This window comes from Aquarana catesbeiana, linkage group LG10 (genome assembly GCF_042186555.1).
Source record: "Aquarana catesbeiana isolate 2022-GZ linkage group LG10, ASM4218655v1, whole genome shotgun sequence".
Classification (NCBI taxonomy): Eukaryota; Metazoa; Chordata; class Amphibia; order Anura; family Ranidae; genus Aquarana; species Aquarana catesbeiana.
Genome location: NC_133333.1, coordinates 152849614 through 152864341, shown reverse-complemented (window position 1 = coordinate 152864341; position 14728 = coordinate 152849614). Strand labels below are relative to the sequence as shown.

The window sequence follows — 14728 nt, the reverse complement described above, 5'->3', positions numbered from 1 at the left end:
ATGCTATATATTTTTTTTTATTTGCTATTTTGTTTCTCACAAAAGTGGAATTACCCTTTAAGCCATGCTCAATGACTGCCCCTAACATCTCACAATGAGGAATATAAATAATGGTAGCATATTGAAAAATTGTTTTAAAACAACCTTATGATAAACATACAACCTTACATAGAAAGTGCACATAGATCATGCACAGATATGGGAGCATACAGTAGGTAGTCTATACCACACTGAAATTCAGATATGATCCTCCAAACCCAGCAGGTCCTAACCTGTACTTTGTGCATAGCTCCCAACTGTCCCTGATTTCGAGGGACTGTCCCTGATTTGGAACAAAGTCCCTCTTTCCTCCTCATTTGTCCCTCATTTTGGTCTGGTCTATATTGTTGTATATAAAATGCACTTTTTATCTTTCAAAAAGTGTTTCCCAGAGCAAAAACTTTAATTCAATTTCTAAATTGCTGCATTTGTAAATGTCAAAAGCCAATATAAAGGAATAATAGTGGTAAAAAAAAAAAAAAAAAAAAAAGCACTTGTGGGTTTTACCAATCACTTAAAAAAAAAAAATCTCCTTTAACCACTTCAATACCAGGCACTTAGACACCTTCCCGCCCAGCCCAATTTTCACCTTTCAGCGCTGTTGCAATTTGAATGACAATTGCGCGGTCATGCTACTCTGTACCCAAACAAATTTTTTATCATTTTGTTCCCACAAATAGAGCTTTCTTTTGGTGGTATTTGATCACCTCTGCGGTTTTTATTTTTTGCGCAACAAATAAAAAAAGACCGAAAATTTCGAAAAAAAACAAGTTTTTCTTTGCTTCTGTTAAATTTTTTTGTAAATAAGTACGCTTTCTCCTTCAATAATGGGCACTGATATGGCTGCACTGATGGGCACTGATACGGCGGCACTGATGGGCACCGATGAGGTGGCACCAATGAGGTGGCACTAACGGGCACTGATGATGGGCACTGATAGGCGTCACTGATGGGCATTGATAGGTGGCACTGATGGGCACTGATAGGTGGCACTGGTATGCGGCACTGATGGGCACTCATAGGTGGCACCGATGGGCACACATAGGCGGCACTGATGGGCACTCGTAGGTGGCATTGATTGGTATATATGGGTGGCACTGATGGGTACTTATGTGTGGCACTGATGGGCACTGATAGGTGGGCACTGATGGGCACAGATGGGCACTGACAGGTGGCACCGATGGGCAATGACAGGTGGCACAGATGGGCAATGACAGGTGGCACAGATGGGCAATGACAGGTGGCACTGATAAAGCATTGCTGGGCAGATCTGGGCATATCATTGACATAATAGTGCCAATCAGTGCCCATTTGTGGGCACTGATTGGCACAGATTGGGCACATGTGGATGGCCATGGGGTACATACCTGGCCATCCACGTTGCCCCTTCCCTGGTGGTCCTAGTGGCATCCCTGGTAGTCCAGTGGGGTGATCTGAGGGGGGGCTGCGCTGATAAACAATCAGCGCAGACCCCCCCTGCCAGGAGAGCCGCCGATCGGCTCTCCTCTACTTGCGTCTGTCAGACGCGAGTGAGGAAGAGCCGATCAACGGCTCTTCCTATTGACAGCGTGATCAGCCGTGATTGGACGCGGCTGATCACGTGGTAAAGAGCCTCCGCCGGACACACCGCTCCACCGATCGCCGCGGTGCGCGCCCCCAGGGGCGCGCTGTGGCATGTTATCCTGCTGGACGTCATATGACGTCCAGTCAGGATAACAGAACCACTTCCCGGACGTCAATCCGCTATAGGGCGGGCGGGAAGTGGTTAAGGGGTCGTGGCAGGGGTGTGTGTCTTATGCCTACATGCTTTTGCTAATAGGTGTCCCTCATGCCTATCTCAAAAAGTTGGTGTGATAGCAGCCCAGTTTAAGTAATATGGCTGATCTTGAATAAGATTGAGACTAACAAAATCATACCTCCCAACATTTTGAGATGGGTATGAGGGATACCTACTAGCAAACGTATGTAGGCATAGGACACGCCCCCTGTCACATACCCTTAAAGGAGAATTAACCAAAAACAAAAGGTTAATTAAACCCACAAGTGCTTTTTTACCACTAATATTCCTTTATATTGGCTTTTGGAATTTGCAAATGCAGTAATTTAGAAATCAGATTTAGTGCTGAAAAACACTTTTTGATAGATCAAAAAGTGCATTTTAAAAACATCTATATAGATGAGACCAAAATGAGGGACAAATGAGGAGGAATGAGGGACAGAGGGACTTTGTTCCAAATCAGGGACAGTCCCTCGAAATCAGGGACAGTTGGGAGCAATGACAAAATGGTTGTTTCATATTAAATCTTTTTTTAACTTGCAAGGAGTAGAGAACTTCAAATAACACCTACATCAAACCCTCCTTCCTTCTTTTCCTGTAAATGCCATGAATAGCTGTTTGCCAGACAGGTAAGAGGAAGTTAGCTGCTCACAGTAATTGTGAAACTTAGTGGGGACCTTTTGGATAGCGGAAGCTAGCAATATATTTAGTAAAACGCAAAATGCTATGTGCAAAACAAAACTAGTTTAGTTTAAGTTGCCCAGAAACAAATATGTAAAGAGTTCTAAATATGTAATTGTGATACAAAAGCTGGTATATATATGTTGTAAACGCCCCTAAAGGGTCACTTGGTCTTTTGCTATCAAAATAAACGGTTTGTATTCCTGAAGAAATCTGTTGTTCCAGCATTATCCCTGGTATTCCAAGAAAATTGAGCAGTTTGCGGCTACATTGGGAGGTATGTATATGTATTCAGGGATGCTCACACAATGTCAAAGCCCCACTCTATCTATGCTTATTGGTGATGTAAGCAATATAGAGTTTGAAAATAAAAATACTATTGTATTTGCAGATGACACAAAGCCATGTGGTGGAACATTGTCCATATAAGATGTCTCTAACCTACGCTGGATGCATAGTTTAATTGGGCACCTACATGGCAATTGTAAATAAAAAAAAAAGCATGCACCATACAGTACAAGTGGAGAAACCTGGGTTAGTACATGATGGCATTTGGGTGTCTTGAAAGATCTTTAAGCGTTTAGCTTTGAATAGTGTGGAGAGGCATTAGAACTCTTGCCAGTTTTTATTGCTGTTTGTGTCCTCTCTATTTGTTCTGTTTACTATTGAAAGTGAAAGTAAAAGTAAAATCCCAAATTTTGGGTTGTCCCCAGAAAAGTAATAGAGGGGACATCTTCCAATGAGTACACTAGTTCTGGGGACCTGGGGGTCCCCAAGGAATTCCCTTAATTTGCAGGGATTTCCTTTCGCTTCCTTTTTGGCTATGAGACAGGAAGTAAAGGTAAATCTCTGCAATGGGATGAAGATAGCCATAAAAAATGTGACTGGGGTTATAACCCTCCCTGGCTCTATCCAAAATGAAAACAAAAGTTTTGCATTTAGTTCTACATTAAAAACCAATTGGAACACACTGCAGCCTCAAGTTCTCTGTGGAAGCAGCAGTCTCTCTTCAGGGGTCCAACACACGTCCTGCTAAGTCTGAGGTAGAGCTGTGTATTCAGCAATGCTCGCACATCCTGCTGTTTGGAAAGATCTAGCTCTGACTCCCTAGGGGATGTGTCAGGGCTGCACAGAGGGTGCAAGAGTCCTTCTCTACAGCATGCTGGCGGAGGTACACATGAAATGTAAATACTAGGATCCTTCGCGCTAAAGTGAAACAAAAGTGAATATAGTGACAATCACAAAGTGAATAAATAAAAACTAAAAAGTGGATAATTTATATGATGATATCTAAAATGATTGCAGCGAAATCGGCAAGTGTACACATGGCACTCGAGAAATAGATAGGGATAGAGGGATTTCGCGCATAAAATCTATCATATAAATAAAATAAAATAAAATTCACATCTAACATTGATGATATGTGAGTGTGAAAGATGGCAAGTCTTAAATAAAGTGCATCAATAAAGTAATTGTGCCGAAAATTCATATATCACAATAAATAATCATATTAGAAAAATCAAAAAGCAAATCAAATAAATGTGCAAAAATGCAAAACATGTGCAGCAAATGTGCAAAACTGCAAACAACGTAGTGTAGGATACTTCCAATAAATGGATATATCAGAAAAAAAGTTCATAGAAATGACCATATAAAGTCCATAAACAGTGGTGGTCACAGAAAAAATGAATATTGGTAATAGTGATAGTGATAATCTTCATAAAACGACTGGCGGCTCAACCAGGCTCTCTAAACTCTCACCTCAAAGATGAAAACAACAGGCATCAATATATATCTTTTCTCTGTTGTAATAAAAGCAGCGTTCCCCTCTGCTTCCTGTCAGGCACCTCAGGGATGGAAACAACTGGCAACAATGTATATCTTTCTCTGTTGTAATACAAGCAGCGTTCCCCTCTATTTACTGTCAGGCACCTATAAAAATAAACTGGGAGTTTTTCCACCTAGGCTGTAACAGCCCGGTGGGAGGAGGGGGAGGAGAGAGGAGGCCTCTGATGGTGTAGTATTTCAAATAATCAATTTATTGGGTATAAAAACAAGTGGTCTCTTACATAAAAACAGATAAAATTCAGATAAAATTCACATGAAAAGGAAGGAGCGGCGTCCGAGGCGCCTCCTTACGTGACTTCCGGTATAGTCAACTCTCTGCCATACCCTACGCGTTACGTCACCGCTCGTGACTTCAACTGGGGACGTTAAGTTGAAGTTGAGTTGACTATACCGGAAGTCACGTAAGGAGGCGCCTCGGACGCCGCTCCTTCCTTTTCATGTGAATTTTATCTGTTTTTATGTAAGAGACCACTTGTTTTTATACCCAATAAATTGATTATTTGAAATACTACACCATCAGAGGCCTCCTCTCTCCTCCCCCTCCTCCCACCGGGCTGTTACAGCCTAGGTGGAAAAACTCCCAGTTTATTTTTATAGGTGCCTGACAGTAAACAGAGGGGAACGCTGCTTGTATTACAACAGAGAAAGATATACATTGTTGCCAGTTGTTTCCATCCCTGAGGTGCCTGACAGGAAGCAGAGGGGAACGCTGCTTTTATTACAACAGAGAAAAGATATATATTGATGCCTGTTGTTTTCATCTTTGAGGTGAGAGTTTAGAGAGCCTGGTTGAGCCGCCAGTCGTTTTATGAAGATTATCACTATCACTATTACCAATATTCATTTTTTCTGTGACCACCACTGTTTATGGACTTTATATGGTCATTTCTATGAACTTTTTTTCTGATATATCCATTTATTGGAAGTATCCTACACTACGTTGTTTGCAGTTTTGCACATTTGCTGCACATGTTTTGCATTTTTGCACATTTATTTGATTTGCTTTTTGATTTTTCTAATATGATTATTTATTGTGATATATGAATTTTCGGCACAATTACTTTATTGATGCACTTTATTTAAGACTTGCCATATTTCACACTCACATATCATCAATGTTAGATGTGAATTTTATTTTATTTTATTTATATGATAGATTTTATGCGCGAAATCCCTCTATCCCTACACATGAAATGTATTTAGCTGTTTTAAATTGAAAGTTCAAGTGGTTAGAAAGTCAAGGCATTTTTTACCTTAATGCATTCCCTTCATGTAAAAAAAATATCATGCTGCTTGTTCCTATCTTCCCCCTCCCTAACATTTACCAAAACCCTGTCCCTATCGAGTGATGTGTCCATCTGCAACTGCGCTGCTCCTCTTCTTACAGGTCAGCAGCATTGGCTCCTGCCTGCCAGTTAAATCCTGTGAGAAGGGAGCTGGGGACGGGGCCGTGCAAGCTTGCTATGGAGGCGCACACAGAAGAGGAGGAGCTGAGAGCGTCAGCAAGGGGCTGCTCTTTGTAATACCATTACACAAAGCAGGTAAGTATTAGGCCTCATGCACACTGGGTAATTTAAAAGCTGCTGCTTCTTGCATTTTTTCCCAACCTTTAAATGCCCCACAATTTTACCTAGGCTTGCCACCTGTCCAGGATTTACCCGGAAAGTTTGGGTTTGGAATCATGTGTCTGGGTTTCCAACTGCCTGAAACCCGGACACATTATTCAGACTGGACTATGGCCTCCCAGCAGGGTTGCTGGCTCCAGCTGTCTAGGCTGAGAGTGTCTGTTACACTCTCTTTCACACTGCCCAAAGCTGGCACTAACAATCCCCCCACATACAGATGGGAGAGTAGAGAGGGCTCGATCTGCTCCTCTTCCTTCCGCCCCTACCCCTCTGTGTCTGCCCACACTCCAACCCCCGGCACTGTGCCTCAGAAAAGGAAAGTGGGGGGCGGAAATTTGAAGTCCAGCAGCCTCAGATACATCTGGTTGAAAGGTGCTGACTGCCAAGGGGTGAGTGAGCTCACATCCATCCCGGTCTGTGACTGAAATCTCCCCCCTTCTCTCTCCTGCCTCTGAGCGAGTACACTAAGGTAAATCAGGGTACTCAGAGCACCCCTAATATCACAGTTCCCCCTTTACATCAGAGTCCTCTCTTCATCAGAGTACTCAGGGTTCCCAGAGCATCCCTTATGTTAGAGTCCCCAGAGTTCTTCCTTACATCAGAGTCTGCAGAGTCCCGCCTTACAGTGTAAGGGAACTCTGCAAGTTCAGATGTAAAAGGGTAACTCTGTGGACTCTGATGTAAAGGGGGACTCTTGTGATTAACTTCATATGATTAGAAATGTTATTTAATTGCAAAATATATGTATACTTTATACTATAAAAAAAAATTGCTGTGCGCCGCTAAAGTGTTCGGGTTTGAAAAGGAAAAGGTGGCAACCCTAATTTTACCCTATGTGTCAATGCACACATAGGCGCTTACAGGCGTTTAGGGGCAGGGCTGTTTAGAGGCAGAATAAATAAAAACCCACTGCCAGCACATTCAGGAGCAGGAAATATTGTAAGAAAAACCGCCTGACATGCCTAAGCACATGTAAACGTGTCTAAATGCGCTTAAAGCGTAACTCCACTTTTGTTATGAAAAAAACATTTCCTCCTGGGTGATCTATGTACATTGCAAGGATTATAACAAACTTTGTTGCAGATTCCTACCTTTTGTTATTCTGAAGAAATCCAAGTGTGTTTGTCTGTGCCTCTGTGCTTAGTGGGTCTAATGGGAGTGGTTTCATAATTATCAGTCAGCTGCAGAGCACTAATGAGGAAAGCTGCTTGGCCTGCATCCCTTTAGATGTTTTCCTATTGGAAATATCTCACCAAAATTTTTTGTTGCAGGGGATGCATGAAATCTGACTTGTATCTTAGGCAGATTTCTGGGAAAATTGGTGAGCCAATCACAATAGCAGGAAATGATAATTCTGGGGAGTGGTCACTCTGTGTACAGAACAACTCCAGGTAGCCATATTGCATTGCATTTATAGAAAATGACAGCGGCTGTATATTTAAAAGGTAATTTTTATTAACATTCAATTACGATATGACTTGTATCGCAATTGTATGCGCTATATAATCTTTCCTTTTATTTGCTATTTTTTTCCCCACTGAGTTACGCTTTAACTGAAAGGTGTTCAGAAGAGCTGGGCAAATGGCCAGTGTGCATGGGGCCTAAACCTGTGTTTTAGCTTAGGAAAAAAATTACTAACCACATTTAGTATTAGGATTTAATAACAGCATGCAATGCCAATCTGCATCTTACATAGTAAGCAAGGTATAGACTTAAGAAAGTGAGACATAATATTACCCCCATACAAAGGTTTAGTAAAATCTAATATGAGATCTGCAGTTTAGGATTGGGCACAAGTTTACAAAAAAGCTATTGCAGAACCAGAAAGAGTGCAGAGAAGGGCAACTAACTTAACAAGGGGCATTTGCGATTTTTTTTTTTTTTTTTTTTTTTGAGAAGAGGTAGTTAAGGGTAGATATAATTACACAAATTGTGTATACAGTAAACTTGGTTTAAAGTTGTTCGCTGTACGGTTATTGTAAAAGACAAGGGAATAGGTGTCTAGAAGTATTGGATCTTACTATCTGTAGCTCCCTCACCAAACTGCTATGTCATGCCTCCTGCTGACACTAAGTACTGAGACTGACATAGGGAGCCTTTTGTAGATAGTTTATTATCATGCAGCCTTGACAGCTCCAGAGAGACCCACTTTGTAGCTTTTGGACCGCATGATGAAAAACTGTTCATCAAAGTGGTTGTCAAGCGTTATTTTTTTTTATACTAAAACAATAAACATGTCATACTTACCTGCTCTGTGCAATGGTTTTGAATAGAGCAGCTGCAATCCTTTTCTTTTTGGGTTCCCCACCGGAGCTCCTGGCTCCTCCTTTCCAGCGAGTGCCCCCATGAAAAAGCCAATTTTAATGGGGGCACTTGTTTATTCTCGATCCTAAGCCACAATGCCTGTGTCTATATACACAGACAGCACAGCTCGACCGCTTCCTCATCACAGAATTTTATTGACAGCAGTGGTAGCCAATGGCTGGAAGTGTCAGATTCTTTAGGTGGCGGGTTCCACTCAATACAGCGGCAGAGAGATGGTTAGACAGGTACTTATTAACTATCTTCGTTGTAGGGGACACTTTTTTATCTTAGATAAATACACATGTTCGCCAGCACACCATGAATCTTGACTGGATCTTGACTAGTCAAGATCCATGGTGTGCTGTCGAACGTGTATTTATTTGTGATATATCCAGTGTCCAGCTGGTGATCGCTGCAGCACCCACTACAGAGCAGCCTTTAATCAAGGAATGTGTGCGATGGGAATATAGACAAGGCTTTTTTATCTTAGTTATTTTAGGTATCATTCCCTGTTTCTTCAGAATGTGGAAAAATCACTTTACTCAGAATAACTGAAAGAATAAAGGGACCTGAGTCAAAAAAATACAAGAACATGTAGGATGTCTCATTCATGCGTACAGGTCTCCTTATGGACCAACCAATCATACTTACCTGAATAAAGCTGTACACTTCAACTCATTAAGGGTCTTAGGATTTGCAGCCATTTTTATTTTTTGGGATGGGGTTCTTAGCCCAATGCCCAACCCCTAAAATGTACCAGGGTACATATTTTTGTCTGGGTCAGGTTTAGAGACAATCTAATGCTGCGTACACACGATCGCACGTTGCAACAACAAAATCCATGTTTTTTTTCCGACGGATGTTGGCTCAAACTTGTCTTGCAGACACACGGCCACAAAAATCTTGTCGGAAATTCCGATCGCCAAGAACGTGGTGACATACAAGTTCAATAGCCAGTGCGGCTCTTCTGCTTGATTCCGAGCATGCGTGGAACTTTGTGCATCGGAACTGCATACACACGATCGGAATTTACGACAACGTGTTCTGGATCTCACATTTTAAGACAACAAATCTCAAATTTTGTTTGTCGGAAATTCCCACGGAAAATGTCCGATGGAGCTTACACGCAGTCGGGATTTCGAATCCCATCAAACATTTCCCGTCGGAAAATCCAACTGTGTTTACGCGGCATTAGAATGGGTGATCCTACTGATAGCTATGCTACCGTGTATATAGCTCTCAGTCCCACCCCATCACTACATGAAAGCAGAGATCATTTCAGAGGGCTATAGCCAACCCTAAATCTCCTAAGAACTTCCAAACCCTTTGTAACCTGTACACAAAATCAGGCAGCCATGAGCTACACTAATTAAAGAATAAAAAATACTATTCTAAGCCTCAATGAACCATTCAAATATAGTTTCAGCAAACATTTAACAATAATGGCCTATTTCCAGTGGTAAATCCCATAGGATTATAAAGAAAACCTGTACCTGACAGAAATATAAGGGCCGTCACTGATGAACTTTCCTCTGAGCTGCCAGGCTGTTATATCAGTCCAATGACATCAATACTTTGAATTACTGACACTGAATAAAACATTTTTTTAGATCAAATGTTCTAACTTCACCCTGACTCCACTTGCTCTATGCTTGTTCTGGGTCAGTGACTCAGACAATATAAGTCAAACAGCCAGGCATCAATCATTTTCAAATGTAGGTCTTCAAAAGAAACCTACATAGTTCTATTAATAATAATTCCATTATTGCTGACATTTAACCTGCCTATAATTTGCCTTCCCTGGTTCCTTCTTTTCCTCAGCAACATGCTAATTATTTGTATAATAAAACCTCTTTCTGTTTTCTTTACATACCTTATTTTAGAGCCAGTGATGTCATCATTGGGTCTCTGTGCTAATCTAGCTGGTGGGTAGGGCACTTTACAAAGCTTCCGGAAACCATGCCTCAGCACCCTGCCTTAGTATTAATCTCAAGATCCCAAGCAGTGCAAGCAGTGAGCTGACTCTGGGAGGAGTTATGTAAATATCTGTAGCCATGTTTTGATTTAAGGGTTTCTAGTAAATTTACCTTTCCTGAATAGTGGTTTGTTCAGGACAATTTGTAGTTTTTATCATTTGGTTTCTTCCCCATGTTTGAGATTGCTGCAGTACCCCATTGCCACCACTGGATGTCAGTGGCACTCAGGGCAATAGTTATGGACTGGTAGCAAATCTTGCACTATTGATGGCTTCCAATAGAAGGTTCATGCCAATGGTACACGATGGCAAAGGTTATAAAAGCTTGGGGAGTGGTCTGGTGTGCTCTCATTCCCACAGGCTGAAGCTTGGGGAAGATGTTTGTTTGTACTGTGTAGGCCCAAGTCCTATAGGGCCTATCACAGAACTATTCAAGTTGCCCTGCCTGGTCGAGGAGGGTATGGCTTTCAAGGTGGTAGAGCCTGAAGGATGTCCTGCTAGAGGGAGATCGATGTCTGCCCTTCGAGGGTCCTGGCGTTTCCTTAGTCTCATGGAGTCCAGAAGCCCTCGTTGCTATTGGAAACCTAACCCTACCCCTCTCTCCCTGTGAAACTGGAGCAATAAAACTTTGAAAAGACTGGTGCTCTTTATTGTCAAGTGATGCTCTGCCATGGATCCCCCCTGGGGTAAATGCTAGCCTTCTCCCTTCTGTAGGCGAGTCTACTCCTCTACCCTCATGCAGGAGGGATGCTACATATCAAAATGCTTTGATTGGTTTGACGACAGCGAGAAAAACAGGCATAACTTTTTTTTAACAACTCAAAGCAGTGCAATATAATTCATGGCTTATGGTTTGTGGTGTGCTGCATTGTGGGTGTGTTGCATGCAACTGTACAGAATCCCTATGCCAAATATGAGCAAAAAAATAGTCCAGTGTAGATGTTCAAAATATAGAAGCTCAGACATATCAATTTTTAGATCAGTTCGATTATTTCAGATTAGTCATTAGACCAAGAGTTTAATCATTAACCTGAAGTCTTATATTGCAAAGATTGTTTATGTACTTTAATATTGGGAAGCCAAGTAGAAATCACTATTGGCATTTAAGTATAGTTAGAAAAATGAGAGCTGCTTCTTGATTGGTTGCTGTGGACTGCTGCACATGTTTGCACCATTTCAGTAGAGTAGGCTCTAGCAGGCTTATTCAATAAAGGAGCACAAAGTCACTCCTGCAGCAGGTTGGATACCTGTAAGTTACATAAAATGTTTTTAGATAAGTGGCTCTTACCCACCGGGTTATTGGCTGCTGACAGGCCGTGACTTCTCTCCTTCCAGACCGCCAGCCAACTGCAGATCCCCTAGCCTGCCATGGTGCCCCCAATCTCCAATAGTGGCCTGCAGTGCCTCTAAACCTCGCACAGTGCCATAGCCCCCCAGAAAACCCTCAGCTCCCGCAGTGCCCCCCAACCTCCCACAATGCCACTTCAGTGTTCTATAGTGTCTCCTAGCCTGCAGCAGAGCCTCCAGTTTCCTTTAGTGCCCCCAATCTCCAACAGTGTCCTCCCTGCAGGACCCTCCAATCTCTTACAGTGCCCCTACAAAGCCCCCAACCTCCTGAAGAGACCACATACCCCAAAGTTGCTCCCTCCTGAAACCTCATGCTCTACAGGGCCACCAAGTCTGCTACAGAGTCCCCTAACTTCTTCTTTTTTTATTTTTTTTAATATTAGGGCATGGAAGGTTTTGCAAGAATTTACTAGGCCCTGGTCTATAACACTGAGAACCACTGCATTAGATAAATCAGGCTGCAGGTTGGATTGTGGTACAACACACTGCTGTTAGCCATTGAGGATAGTGTCTTGGTTTCTAATTACTTAACATGCAGAGCATGAAGGGGAACTATAGCATGACAGTCTCTTGCAACAAGCATCTCGCTGTACTGTGGCAGTCTCTTGTTCCATGCAGCATTCTTTTGTAACATGACTGTCTCTCAACATCTGGCAATGGTGAAGGTGGCCTTCAGGTAGATTTTTTTGGCAACAACTTAGCTAATTTGGTTGGTTTGGAAATATACTTGAGTTGTTATTAGGGTTCAGGTTTATGGCAGGAGACTTTTGCAGGTCTCTAGTGCAGAGTAATGATTAGGTACAAAGCACAGTGACCAATCCAAAATTACTTTACTAAGGAATACTGCAAGATTAATCCTGATTCATGCCATAAATTACAGCACTTAACACACTCAACCTTTCCAAGGCCATAGTGCTAAGGAACTACAATTCCCAGCAGTAACTGGCAGAGCATGCTAGGATACGTAGAGAGGGTTTCAAGCAGTCCAGTCCTGCCAATGTTGTCCATTCTCCTACAGCGCAATCTCATATTCTGTGTATACAAAGCATAATCACACCCATGTTTACCCTAGGGAGCCTTTGAGGGAAAAACCTGACACGTCCACGGGGACTGAGCAGGGAGAAGTACAAATGCTGAAACACGTTTTACTGTAACAAATTTAGCAGCGAAAACAAGCTTTGTTTCATTGTCTCTTCATCTCATTTATGAGACTGCATCAGTTAACCCTTTCACAACCAGAGAGCCGTAACAAATTGAAGATTATTTAATAAGACGAGAAATAAAGACCAGTAGACCACAGCATAGAATAAGAAACCATGTCTGACTGCTCTGATCAATAAACCGCCTGGTTACTAGGAATTACTCTACTTTTTTCATCACCATCATTTTTAGCCATACCTTATAAAATAAGCCTGCATGTGTCTCAATACATCATTAAGATTTCTAATCCCAGAAAAAAAAAGGATTTACAATCTGGAAAGCCTGTCATTAAAACGCCTATCTTGGTTAATAAAACCCTTCTGCCTAAAGGGTTAAAGGTCTACTGTCACAAGCCATTAAGATTTTATTACGACCTGCTAGAAATTGTATGCTATCTGCAATAATCTTCCGAAAAGGCTATGGTTAATAAACCAAGGGTGTTAAGGGTTAAAAATGGTTGAGGCAAGGATAAATATACAGCGACCGATGAGATAACTGAGACACACTGTGCAAAATGGGTGAAAGGCGCTACGGCATAGTAGAACGGTTGACAAAATCAAAGAATGGTCTGCCAATGCTTCTCATCGGCATAATAGTCCAGGTGAAATAGCAGCACATGCAGCCTGTATGGAATAAAATGGATAGCAATAAGACAGAGGACAAAAGGAAAAGGGGGGGGGGTTGGGTAGCTCACCGCTTTCTGCCGGGGCTGCCAAGGCCTTTTCGGGATTGAAATACGACATGGAAACCACCAGGATTAACAGGGGGTCCAGTCTCAGCATCTTAGGGGGACAGATTCCTGGTTCTTGGAGAGATCAGACTCTGCTACAGCACAACATGAAAAAAAAAAAAACACAAACAGAATTCAGTGAACATCATGAATGCAGATTGCATGCAATGCTTTAACCATCATAACGTAAGAGCACAAAGTATGCGTGTTTAAAAACCCCAGCAAACGAATGGGCACAGCTGAGGGATGCAGCATCTGTGTGTATTAATGATGTCAGTGTCCCTATTGTGCATGCTTAAAATCATCAATAGAGATGGAGGTTAAAAAAGGGCCAATCACTTGCCCATGCCTTACCTGTTTCCCCATTGATATGATGGCATTGCAGACTGCAGGTCTCCAGGTCTCATATCAAGAAAAAAAAAAAAATCTTGCTTGTCAGAAGGATAGAAGGAAAACATACATACACAGATGGATCACAGGAAAAAAAATCCTTTCTGGGGAAGCAGGCAGAGGTAACGTGAGTAGGAATGATTTTATGTAGTAGTATTATTTCTGCCTGCTATGTTGTCTAGAAAAATGCTCACAGCAATAGATACACAGAGGAGGCAAATCTCTGCATGTATGTGCGGATGATTACAAAAAGAATTTCATGATTCAAATGATGTATTAAAAAAATATAATGATGCTGAGATTGATATTTTTCTGCTCTGTATGTTGCAAGGGCCCCCTTCTATGTGATGGATAGGAGACCCTCCTTTTGTCCCACCTCCATGTCTTTAGATCTAGACATGTACATTGGCTGCCAGCGATGTCATTTAGGATCCCTAGTAAAGGAGATGCTGTAAAGAGGAGGGAGAGAAGTGTCGTCATGGAGACCTTCGTGGTAGCAGCCTCAGCAGCAGCAGCAGCACTAACGGGGGAAACTGCAGGAGAATGGCACAAGCTAATTTGGTGGAAAGGCAGAGATGACATAACCTCCATTCTGGTGATGGCTAAAACAGTTTAGAGGGACGGAAAAGATATGTATGACTCATCAGGACCTTCATGTGATTCCCACATCCTAAGAAGTGACATTGGAAACTAGGATGTCTACAAGGCGTATCAAGTGTATGCCGGTCAATTTATTGGCCACCTTTATATATCTGCTGGGCAAACGCTACCAGCCTTAACACAATAACAGTTATAACATATGCAACAGCAAT

At 42.0% G+C, this 14728-nt stretch overlaps 1 protein-coding gene across 2 annotated transcripts in view; it reads right to left on the bottom strand.

Moving 5' to 3' along the window:
* Nucleotides 1–14331, bottom strand: part of LMTK3 (lemur tyrosine kinase 3) — a 196600-nt gene extending 182269 nt beyond the window's left edge. The window contains exons 1-2 of one of the 2 annotated variants that reach the window (XM_073602761.1): nucleotides 13881–14331; nucleotides 13491–13621 (exon numbers count right to left, since the gene is read on the bottom strand). In XM_073602761.1, the coding sequence (XP_073458862.1) occupies nucleotides 13491–13578 (88 nt within the window). In that variant the 5' untranslated portion in view covers nucleotides 13579–13621; nucleotides 13881–14331. The remainder of the gene's footprint in view (nucleotides 1–13490; nucleotides 13622–13880) is intronic. The other variant, XM_073602760.1, reaches the window with a different exon arrangement.
* Between the last annotated feature and the right edge of the window lie 397 nt (nucleotides 14332–14728).